The sequence below is a fragment of the Rhincodon typus genome, chromosome 24 (genome assembly GCF_021869965.1).
Source record: "Rhincodon typus isolate 14 chromosome 24, sRhiTyp1.1, whole genome shotgun sequence".
NCBI lineage: Eukaryota > Metazoa > Chordata > Chondrichthyes > Orectolobiformes > Rhincodontidae > Rhincodon > Rhincodon typus.
Window position 1 is genome coordinate 26,893,027 of NC_063355.1, and position 11,414 is coordinate 26,904,440.

An 11,414-nucleotide genomic window follows, 5' to 3' on the forward strand; every position below is an offset into this window, starting at 1 on the left:
GTGCCATAGTGTACAGGTGGATTGCCAGTCGTCATAATATCTAATTTTTGATCTGCTAATCGGTGTTTCTTTGCTGTTCGTTGTATAATTAACAAAACTTTATATAAATCTTCTTAATTTTGTTGGAAGGGTAAAAACATTACTTGTGCTTTATTCAAGGTATGTGTTCGACTTGTTTAAGTGCTGGTGCAGTCGGAAAGTTTTGGATTCAAGCCCTCCCAGGGAGTGGGTACAAGCTTGGCTTGACCACTGTAAATGCTGTATTGTTGAAGATCATGTGTTTCATATGGAATCTTAAATCAAAGCCCTTCCAGCTCTCTTGACAAACCTTAGTGCCAGTTGAAGATCTGGAATGTCCATTAGTGTCATCTTTGGCATTTGAAAAAAGATTATCTATGAAACCTCCAGTCCATAAAGCCTGGGTTCAGTTTCCACTTTCAATGAAGGTGTGTCATACCACATCTGCGCATAAGACCACAAGAATAGGAACGCAAGGAGGCCATCCAGCTCTCCCAAGCCTGCCCTGCCATTCAGTTGGATCCTCGTATCCACTTTTCTGCATGCTTCCCTGAAACCTTTGACTCCCTTACTGATCAAGAACCTATCTATCTCAGCTTTAAATATTCACGAGAACCGTACTCCCACAGCTCTCTGTGGCAAGGAGTTGCAAAAGTTTTCAAACCTTTGAGAGAAGAAATTCGTCCCCTTCTCCGTCAATTGGTGCCCCTTTATTCTGATTCTATGCCATCTGGTCCTTGACTCTCCCACGAGGGGAAGCATTCTCTCAGCACTTACCCTGTCAAGCCCCTTAAGAATCTTGTGTTTCAATGAGATCACCTCTTGGTTTTCTAAACTTCAGTGAGTAGAGTCCCAACCTGTTTAACCTTTACTCATAAGCCAATCCCTCCATTACAGGGATCATCCTAGCGAGCCTTCTCTGAATTGCCTCCAATGAAATGGTATCTTGCCTGAAAATGGGACCAAAACTGCTCTGTTCTTCAAGTGTAGTGTCACTAAGACCTTGAACAATTGCAGTAAGATTTCCCGACTCTAATACTCCAGCTGCCTTGAAATAAGGACCAACATTCCATCAGCCTTCCTGATTACCTGGTGCACTGTGCTAGTTTTGTGTTTCATGTACAGGTATCCATAAATCCCTTTGTTTTGTAGCTTTCTGCAGTTTTTCTCTGTTTAAATAATCTGTTCTTTGGTTCTCCCTTCCAATATTAACAACTTCACATTTTCCCACATTATACTCCATTTGCCAACTTTTTGTCTACTTACGATTTATAGAAGGCTATTGATAGGTTAAGTATCTCTCTCAACCTGCCTTTCCAGCCTTTTTTGTGTCACCTACAAATTTGGTTATTGTAGCCAAGTCTCTATCAGTGCCAGTAAGCTACCTCCAACACCACGGGCTCTTATGACTTAACCTTTTGGAGGTGCCTTTGTTGAATGCCTTCTGGAAGTCCAAAATCAACACACACACTAGTTTTCCTCTATCCACTCTGGTTGTGTTTTTCTAGAAACAGTCTAATAAATTGGTCAGACACAATTTCCCTTTCATGAAGCCATGCTGACTCTGCTTGATGAGATTATAGTTTTCCAAATGTTCTGTTATTACTTCCTTAATAATTAATTCCCATGCTTTTCCAACAATTGCTGTTAGGCTAATCTGCCTATAGCTTTTGAGAAGACTTGTAGCTCGGGTTGTGGATGAGGTTGTAGACTTGCTCGCCGAGCTGGTGTGTTTGGTTGCAGACGTTTTGTCACCCTGCTAGGTAACTTTGTCAGTGCGCCTCCAGTGAAGTGTTGGTGTTCTGTCCCGCTTGTTATTTATATGCCTCAGTTTGCTGGGGTAGTTGGCATCACTTCTGGTTCTGTTTTTCAGTGGTTTGTATATCGGGTCCAGTTCCATGTATTTGTTGATGGAGCTCAGGTTGGAATGCCATGCCTCCAGGAATTCCCTGGCATGTCTCTGTTTGGCCTGTGGTATTATGGATGTGTTGTCCCAGTCAAATTCATGTCCTTCTTCGTCCATGTGTATTGAGACTACTGAGAACTGGTCGTGTCTCTTGGTGGCTAGTTGGTATTCGTGTATCCTTATTGTCAGTTTTCTTCCAGTTTGGCCTATGTAATGTCTCTCCATGTTCTTGCATGGAATTTTGTATATTATGTTGGTTTTATTGATTATGGGTATGGGATCCTTTATGTTCATCAGTAGCTGTCGCAGGTCTCAATACACATGGACAAAGAAGGACATGAATTTGACATCCATAATAGCACAAGCCAACCAGAGATATGCCAGGGAATTCCTTGAGTCCTGGTATTCCAAATGGAACTCCATCAACAAACACATTGACCTGGACCCGACATACAAACCACTGAAAAACAGAACCAGAAGTGATGCCAACCACCCCAGCAAACAGGCATATAAATAACAAATGGGACAGAACACCAACGTTTCACCAGAGGCGCACTGACAATGTTACTTAGCAGGGTGATGAAACGTCTGCAATCAAACACACCAGCTCGGCGAGCAAGACTACAACCTAATCTGCCTATAGTTAAATGTTTTTTTGTTTCCCTTTTTGAATAAGGCTGTTACAGTGGCAGTCTTCCAATCCTCTGATACTTCTCTGGAATCCAATGACTTTTGGAAAATTATAACCACTGCATCTACTATCGCTATATCTTTTAGGATCCTAGGATGCAAGTGGTCAGGATCAAGGAACTTATATGCCTTTAGCCCCATTAGCTTGTCAAATACTACTACTGCAGTGATGGTCCTTCATTCCTCTTTTGTATTCTTTAGTATGAATGAGATGTTCAAAATCTCACTGTAAAGGCGAATGCAAGATGTCTGTTTGACTTGTCTGCCATTTCCCTATTCTCCATGACTGTCTCCTCAGATGTCTAAGGGGCCAATATTCACTTTGACCTCTCTCTTCCTTTTTTGTAAAATAGCTACAATCCTTACAACCATGGCTAATTTGACTATGAACTCCCTGGTGCACCTGCAGTTCTGGTGAATGCACATAGGAAAAACTATCCATTTTGCCAGCGCTATTCTTCTATTCTTTGCACAGCTTGTAACATTTGTAATAGAATGTTTTCACAACCTTGTTTATTCATTATATATAAGCAAAGATTTAGCAAATTGTGAAAAATATTGAGCATCTGAAATGTGTAGAGGTGCATGGAGTTTAAAACTCATGAAATATCACCAGCAAAACTCTGAATTTCTATTACTATTAATCAGTGCTCCAGTATTTATCAGTAGATTGCTAATGTTCTGTATCTGGTTCAAAAATACACATTTAATGTCAGTGTAAAATGTGGCTTTAAAATTACAAAATGGTATGTTTATTAGTATTCAAACAGCAATTCTCTTTGATTAAACAAATTGTTTTATAAGTACAAAAGGATCACCTGCATCTATCAATGAAGATTGAGTGCTACAAGGAAGAAAATTGAAGAGTTATTCTTTAGGAAGAATCATATTGATCTTGTGCTTGATTGCTAGCCAGCCCCAAATATGATTTTACTTGACTCATTCCTGGGATGAGGGGTTCATGTTATGAAGGAATGCAGTTTGGGCCAATACCCCTTGGAATTTAGAAGAATGAAAGGAGACCTTATTGAAATAAATAAGATCCTGGGAGGTCTTGATTAAACAAATACTGGGAGGATGATTCCTCATTTAGGGAAGACTAGAGTGCAATAAGGCAGCTTAAGAATAAGAAGCTCCCTTTAAGATGAAGATTAAGAGCATTTTTAATCCTCTGAGGATTGTTAGTATCTGGAATTCCCTTCTCCAGAAAGCAGTCGAGAATTAGTCACTGACTTTATTCGAGGTGAAGTTAGATTTTTGCTAGACAAAGGAGACTAGGGTTATTGGTAGATGGGGTCAGCAAACAAGAAAGTGGTTTTGACACCCCAGTTAGATATAACTCGTAAATTGCACAGCAGATTAAAAGGGCCAAAAGGCCTAGTCTTGGTCCTAAGCCCTATGTGCGTATGAGTTCAGTCTTCCCTATTGCTATCATATTTCAAAATACTTACTCTAAGGAATGGTCTTGCTCTTCTCAGACTGGCGTAACTATGGATTGACCATTGAATGAAACATTGAACAAAGTGGAGTGACAGACCCTGGATAATGGGGTCTAGCTGCTTCAAAGTCAGTTTGTTGACTTGCTTGCCGAGCTGGTTTATTTTCATTCGGACGTTTCAGCACCATGCTAAGTAACATCATCAGTGAGGCCTCTGATGAAGCGATGTTGTTCTACTCCACTTGCAATTTATACTGTCCGGTCTGTAATGGTGAGTAGTGTCATTTCCGGTCTCCATATACAAACCCATATAGAACAAAAACCGGAAATGACAGTATTCACCACAACGGACCAGATAGTATAAATTCCAAGTGGAGTAGAACAACATCGCTTCATAGGAGGCCTCACTGATGATGTCACCCTAGCATGGTGACGAAACGTCTGAACAAGAACAAGCCAGCTCAGCGAGCAAGACAACAACCTCACCCACAACTCGAGCTCCAAATCTTTACTAAAACTTTAAACTTCAAAGTCAATTTGTATTCAAATTGATTAACTCAAGATTAACATCAGTGAAGCAAGATTTTGGATTTTCATTGCTACCATTAAGGAGCGTGAATCTACTGTCATTTGTTGAATCTTCTTATGTTAAAAAAACAAGGGTAGTGCTGTTTTCTGTATCTTCAAAATGTATAGAGATAGTAGGAACTGCAGATGCTGGAGAATCTGAGACAACAAGGTGCAGGGCTGGATGAACTCAGCAGGCCAAGCAATGTATAGTTTGCTTAGAGGCTCCGATAGTCTAGTGTGTACAAGGGTAGCCTCTTGGGCTAAGAAGGAGACTCTTGTAAGGTAAGCCAGATGTAGTTTATTGCATCTTTGCAATTATTTATAGGTTATAATAGGCTCTACACTACTATAAACATTGTTGGGAGGGCCTGGTTTTAGGCCTGTTTTCCAGAGAATCCTACTTTACTCCACCCAAGTCCTCATGCCATCATTGCAATGGGTATTGTTTCTTGTACTCAATCAAGTATTAACACTTTCAGACCCATAAATATCCAAGTATATTTTTCTGATAGATATTGTTATACATTTATTATATGATGCATTTACCACTACCCCATCTCTTTCAAGCGTTTTTACAAATTCAAACAATCTGGAGGTTTCGTTATTCTCCCCGAACCTGTTTTCTTTGGAATGGGAAAAATGGTTGTTGATTTGTTTGGACACTCTTATTCTGGTTCAGAATTCTTCTTTGGAAAGTTGGAAGATCAAATTTCTACTTGAACTTGTCCCTTCCTAGTTATCTCAGTACCTAATATGTGACTTGAATTTGTCATAACTAGTTGTAATTGTATTGTAATCTGTCTCAATTCATTTGGTTAATGCTTCAGTTGCCTTAAGAAATATATTGTTAGTTGCTGCTTCTTTGCTTGCCATTTCTTCTCTATGTTGGTTGGTACAAGAGTCTGAATTTTCTTCATTTTTGTTCTCAGTCAAAATTATTTCCATCTAATTAGTAATGTCACAGATTTCCATATTATCAATTGTATAAAACAAAGTAATTAGCCTCTGAGGATTCTGCTTTCCCACCAAGAGCTTAAGGAGCCTTGAAACATCAGCTGCCAGCTGCTCCTTAACCCTCTGTTTAACACCTTCCAGCTTTTAAATGAGATTAGGGTCAATACAGACTTTCAAATCAGAAGTGAGTGCCTGGTTGTGAATGCAAGTTTTCCAATATTCAGTATCATTCATGTTGGAGAGTTGCTTATAGCATACCATTAAGATAGTGTGGTGACCCCTAGACCACATCATTGAACATCTGTTGGCTGTAAACAGTGTTTTGTCACCCAAGGCTCAGTATCTGATAATAATATGATATTTGTGATATGATCTAACTTTGTATTCCTGAGTTGCCGATTGATGTAAATGTCCACTTGCCAAAATGCTTGGTCTAGATCATTAATTTCCCTAACTCTTTGGGTCTGTCTTCTAATGGAAGCTGTTCTACCTCATTTACCTCTTCTGTGCATAGTTCTTTGCTTTTTAGCTTTTCTGTATTCTGCTCCGGCCCATTTTATGATGCAGAGGTGCCGATGTTGGACAAGGTCAAAAATCACATGACACCAGGTTACAGTCCAGCAGGTTTAATTGAATGTACAAGCTTTTGGAGTGTGCCCCTTCCTCAGGTGTAATGAGAGAGAAAGTATCAAGATACAATTTATAATTAAAAGATCAAAGGATTATACAGCTAATACAGATGTATTTAATAACTCTAAATTGGCTGGCTGACTACCTCCATCAGTTGTATGATCCTTTGATCATTTACTTATAAATTCTGTGCCTTGATACTTCCTCTCTCATTACACTTGAGGAAGGGGCAATGCTCTGAAAGCTTGTGTGTTCAATTAAACCTGTTGGACTATAACAAAAATAAAGTTGCTGGAAAAGATCAGCAGGTCTGACAGCATCTGTGAAGGAAAAAGCAGTTAACGTTTCGCGTCTGGTGACCCTCAGAACTGAGCTGTTACAGTCCGACAGAACTACTGGACTATAACTTGGGCTTGTGTGACTTTTGACCTTTTTCCCATTTTCTGAAAGTGGTGTGTTGATTTAAAATTAAACTTTTCGTTTGAATAGCTGATGTCTTTCTTACCTGCTGCATGGGGTTATCATGTGCCTCTTTTGTGGTTCTGTACCTTAAGAATTGAATGGATTCTAAAGATCTCCTGCACCAAGTTTGATCTTCTCCCCTTAGGATTAGTCAGTGTTTATTCTGGACCTCTGCTTCAGTTACCCCTGCATGGATTCTCTATGGGCATCTATGGATTGCAATAAATCTCAGACTGTTGGAATGACCTAGGCTTTGGTGTTTCTTCTCAAATCCTACTTCACTCTTTCCCCTCCTCACAACATGTGGCTCAGTCACTATTTAAATATATCTTTAGGCGACGTGGTTATGGTTTATAACTCTAGACTATCACTCTATAATAGAATAGGAGCTGAGGATGTAAAGTTCTCAGGTGCCATCTTACTTGGAATCACTTGAAGTATGATACATCATTGAAAGACTGGTGCTCTGAATAGCCTAATGAGACTAGACACTAATTGTGCTGTGTTCATCCAGCTCTACACCTTGTTATCTCGGATTCTCCAACATTGCCAGTTCCCACTATCTCTGTAACAAATGTTAATTGTTTCAATACCACATATCCACATCTAGCTTGTGAGGAATAACGAGCATTGTTCCATCCAGTAAAATATCCCTATTGCAGCCAAACCCACCATCTTTCTGCTAATTGCACTCAATCGAGGATTGATCCTTTGTGACACATCTGCAACAAGAGAAGCCTGTTTCCCAGACCTAAGGGAAAGTTCACCTGGATAAGAAAGGAAAGAGGCGAGAATGGAATAGATGAAATAGTGCAAAAGGAAATCAAAGGGATAGGTCTAGTATTCAGGATTGTGGTGCCTGGATTCTGAAAGTTGGGGGGGGGGGGCGTCGGGAGGATTAGTCGATGGAATAACATTCCATCGACCGATTTGAACAACGGGATTAAATTGAAGGAAGTGAAATAAGTGATCTCATTCAATAATTAATTTCGGGCAAACACCCATGCTTCATGAAGACCTCATTTAAAGAGAAACTTTTCACCACGATTACAGTAAATGGGACAATGTTGAGTTTGTGGCTGTTGGTGTCTGTGAGCGGTCTCCGCAGGAGAGTCATTTTGTTTTTCACCTCATTTGGGATAGCCAAGCCCAGGTCCTACTCACTCCCCGGGCACCTTCCTCCTATCGCTTACAGAAGGGCACCCCCTTAAGAACATGGAACATCCGCCAAGACCTGCCGCAGTGTTTTGTCCCTGTCAGCTCGGGAGCCCTGCTGAAAAACAAGGTGGTTTCGAGCGCTGCGAAGGTGCAAATGGAAACACGGAGATAAACTGGAGGGGTGTGTGTGTAAAAGAGGAACAAGAGCTGGTGACAGAGACAGAAGGATCCATGCACCGAGCTCTCTAAAACATGCTGAGGACAGTCTTCCTCTGCTCAATGCTGCCCTCTGGCTTCCTCTGCGGGTAAAATCCCACAAGCCGCGAGTACATCGAGGAGGGGGACTTGGCATTTCCAAGCCTGGTGCTGAATATCCCAGCCGTCTAATTCACAACATGTTGCGCTGAACACTTTTTTCTTAACAAAAAGTGAACAATAATTAAGCAAAGAAAAAGCAAAAGGAAACAACATGACAGCGCCCTGTGCAGCCGATTGAAGGAAGGGGCTGCAGGGAATTTGCAGAATGGAGGGGATGGGATCTGCCTGTAGTCTCAGGAGCTGACTGCCCTCACGGGGAAAGTTTGAGGAGGGCGGGGGTGGAAAAGAAACTATTCTCCAACCACCACCCCCTCCCCACTCATTCCTCTGAGTTCTCACTAGCAGCAATCCATCAGCCAGGCGTCTCTCTCTCTCTCTCTCTCACACACACACACACACACACACAAAACAGACCCCAAGGGGGAGGGGAAGTGATAAAACACACACACACACTGCCCTGAGCAGAAACAAAAAGCCCAAGTGGAAGCGCCAGGGCACAGCACTGAGCCGGGCGGACAGGCAGCCCCCTCTCTCTCTATAAAACCTCCCTCCAGATCCCATGCTCAGTGACAGTCGGAGGCAAACACCAATCGGTGATGACCGAGCAGCCCTGACACCGGCGGATGTTTGCAGCGTTTCTCTGGTGGGGGGGGGGGCTCACTGTGTCCTGAGGTTCCTGCACAAGTGCCCCTGGCTCTGTCACCCGCTCCGGGACGGACAGAGGGAGGCGCACGACACTGCCGCCTGGGCCCTGGAGGAGGCAGGGAGCAAAGCCAGCAACATCCAGTGAAGTGTCCGGGGAATGGCCGGGACTGCTAGCACTTTCAGGAACCTCCGGCGGTGCACGGCATCGTGGAGAGGCTTGCAGGCGACTTTCTTTCTGCTCTATTTAATCCCCCTGGTGTGCACTTCGTGGGGCATCGGATTCCAGTACAAATACCCTCCGGGATTGCAAAGCAGCAAGGACCAGCTCGGAGGTGTCAGCAATGGCTTTCTCAGCCGCAGGTAAACCGCCTGGGTTTTTTTTTGGGTGTTAATCCATAGGACACGAGTAACCTTTACCCGAGAGGAGGGGGAGAGGACACACAAGGCTGCCTGTGACTTGTTGCAGAGCGGTCAGTGCTGCTGGTGGATAGTTTGTGTAAGGGAACACAAATAGCTCACTGCGTGGAGATACGTTCAGGATTCCCCCTGACATCGGTTTGATTTTCTGCATCAGAAATCCGCTCCTCACTTCAAACAGTCCGACCTTCCCAAATAGTTCACTGCATGACCCCTTTAAACGCTTTGTTTGATAACATTAAGGCGTTAGTCCACATTTAAAACTCTGATTCAAAATAGCTGCCCGGAACACGTGTTGAGACTGACATTTTTTTTAAAAAAAATGTTTTCTTCATAAAGAAGAGCAGTGCAGCATTTAAAGACCCACTGGGTTTCCTGATGCAGTTTCAGCAGTGTAGGAATCTCTTGGCGTTGCTGTGAGTTTGGCAATGGGATTTGTTTGAAATGGGCACAGCTTGTCAGGGGATTGATTTGTTAGTTTGCTTGCTGTCTCCTCTCGAATCTCCAATGCTTGGTGCAGGCAGCCGCCGGTGTGTGAGCCAGTGATGTGGGCACCAGCATTTCATGGCCAAGTCCCTCTGTGCCAGGCATGGCTTGTGTGAACTGAGACCATTCTGTGTCTTTAGACATTATCATTACTTGGCTGCCACCATGGTGGAACCCGGGTGATTTGTAATATTGGATCACACCTAGTTTACGAATGTGTGTGTTTTCTCGAAGACCTAACCAAAGTCCTAACTAACTTCCTTTTCCTACCGCATTTCCTGGCCAAGCACTTTGACAGGATGGTGAGGTTAAATGACCTGTTCGGTCATACAGTGACAATGGCTGTCTGCCTCTCCTACACAAAGCGTCAGGACAAAGGACAAGTTTGAAGCGGAACAGCCGAGCCAGCCCCGTTGTGAGTTGAAAGAAGCAGGGTTGGGAGTGCTTGGCCCTCCAGTAAGCCGAGAACGCCGCCTCCCTCCTTCCCAAGAAATCTCCGCAGCACCGAGCCAGAAGGCTCAGGCTGGTGTCCCATTCACCCGCCTCCCCAGGCTCTCGCTGGCTCTGATTGCAGGGAGAATTCCAGCAGCTTTGATAGCCTCGGGAAACGAAAGAGAATGCAAACGGAAAACTCACAGCTTCATTGATAATGCTGAAATCCCCCCTCTGTAGTCTGGTCAATTCTGATCGTTTCTGCACCTGAGTCGGGTGCAACATTATAGGTTTTTAATCGCATGTTAAAATTGATTGAAAAGTGCATCAACACTGATCTTTTTCCACCGTATGAAACTGCTGTGGTTTACTTGACTGGACCACCCCTCATTCCCAGTGTCTGGGTAAGGCTGCACTGAGGGTCCAGCCTTGGTTATAAATAGGAATACAACTGTGGGGTTACAGCGGCGTGAGTTTCTGTCTGCCCTGATAAACTATCTGCCACACTGCATCAGCACGCCAGAGGGGCTGCACTTCAGCTTCAGCAATCACCAACTTGTACATTCACTCCCCACCCCCATAACCGATTCATGGCTGGCTGTACCATTCACAAGATGCACTGCAGAAAACATCCACATCACCTTCCAAATCCGCAAGCTCCAGCACCTACAGGGGAAGCAGATGCAGGGAAACGTCAGCGCCCAGAAAACGCCCTCCAAACTTCTCACTCGGAAGCACAACACCTTTCCTTGAGTGTGGCTGGGACAAATACCCTCCCCAGCAGTACTGGGGCAGTCCTTACAACCCCCACTGCAGCGGTTTAAAAAGGTAGTGTATCACCACCACCTTCTCCAGGGCAATTAGGGATGGGAAACAAATGCTGGCCTAGCCCACACCCTTTAAACTAATAATAAAGTTTGTATATTTTAAACCAACCTGTTCAAAGATGTTATTCCACACCTCTGGAGCAGGTGGGACTCAAAGTCAGGCCTCTTGGCTCAGGGGGAGGGACATTATCATTATACCATAGGAACCCTAAAGGTCAGTTTTAAAATATTTTCTATATCAACCTGCTCAGAGATGTGGTTACAGACTGCTGCAGCAAGTGGAATTAGAACCTAGGCCTCCTATGTCGGAGGTAAGGGCACTACCACTGCACCACAAGAGCTCCTGGGTTCAATTTTAAATGAATTCCTTGTTAAGGTTGTAGACTTGCTCGCCGAGCTGGTGTGTTTGACTGCAAACGTTTTGTCACCCTGCTAGGTAACTTTGTCAGTGCGCCTCCAGTGA

The 11,414-nt window shown here is 43.4% G+C and overlaps 1 protein-coding gene across 5 annotated transcripts in view; it reads left to right on the top strand.

Moving 5' to 3' along the window:
• Positions 1-8,647: 8,647 nt before the first annotated feature.
• The window catches only part of LOC109928721 (EMI domain-containing protein 1), a 308,825-nt gene continuing 306,058 nt past the window's right edge, over positions 8,648-11,414 (top strand). For all 5 annotated transcript variants that reach the window (XM_048611521.1, XM_048611520.1, XM_048611524.1 and 2 more), the window contains exon 1: positions 8,648-9,149. In XM_048611521.1, the coding sequence (XP_048467478.1) occupies positions 8,947-9,149 (203 nt within the window). In that variant the 5' untranslated portion in view covers positions 8,648-8,946. The remainder of the gene's footprint in view (positions 9,150-11,414) is intronic.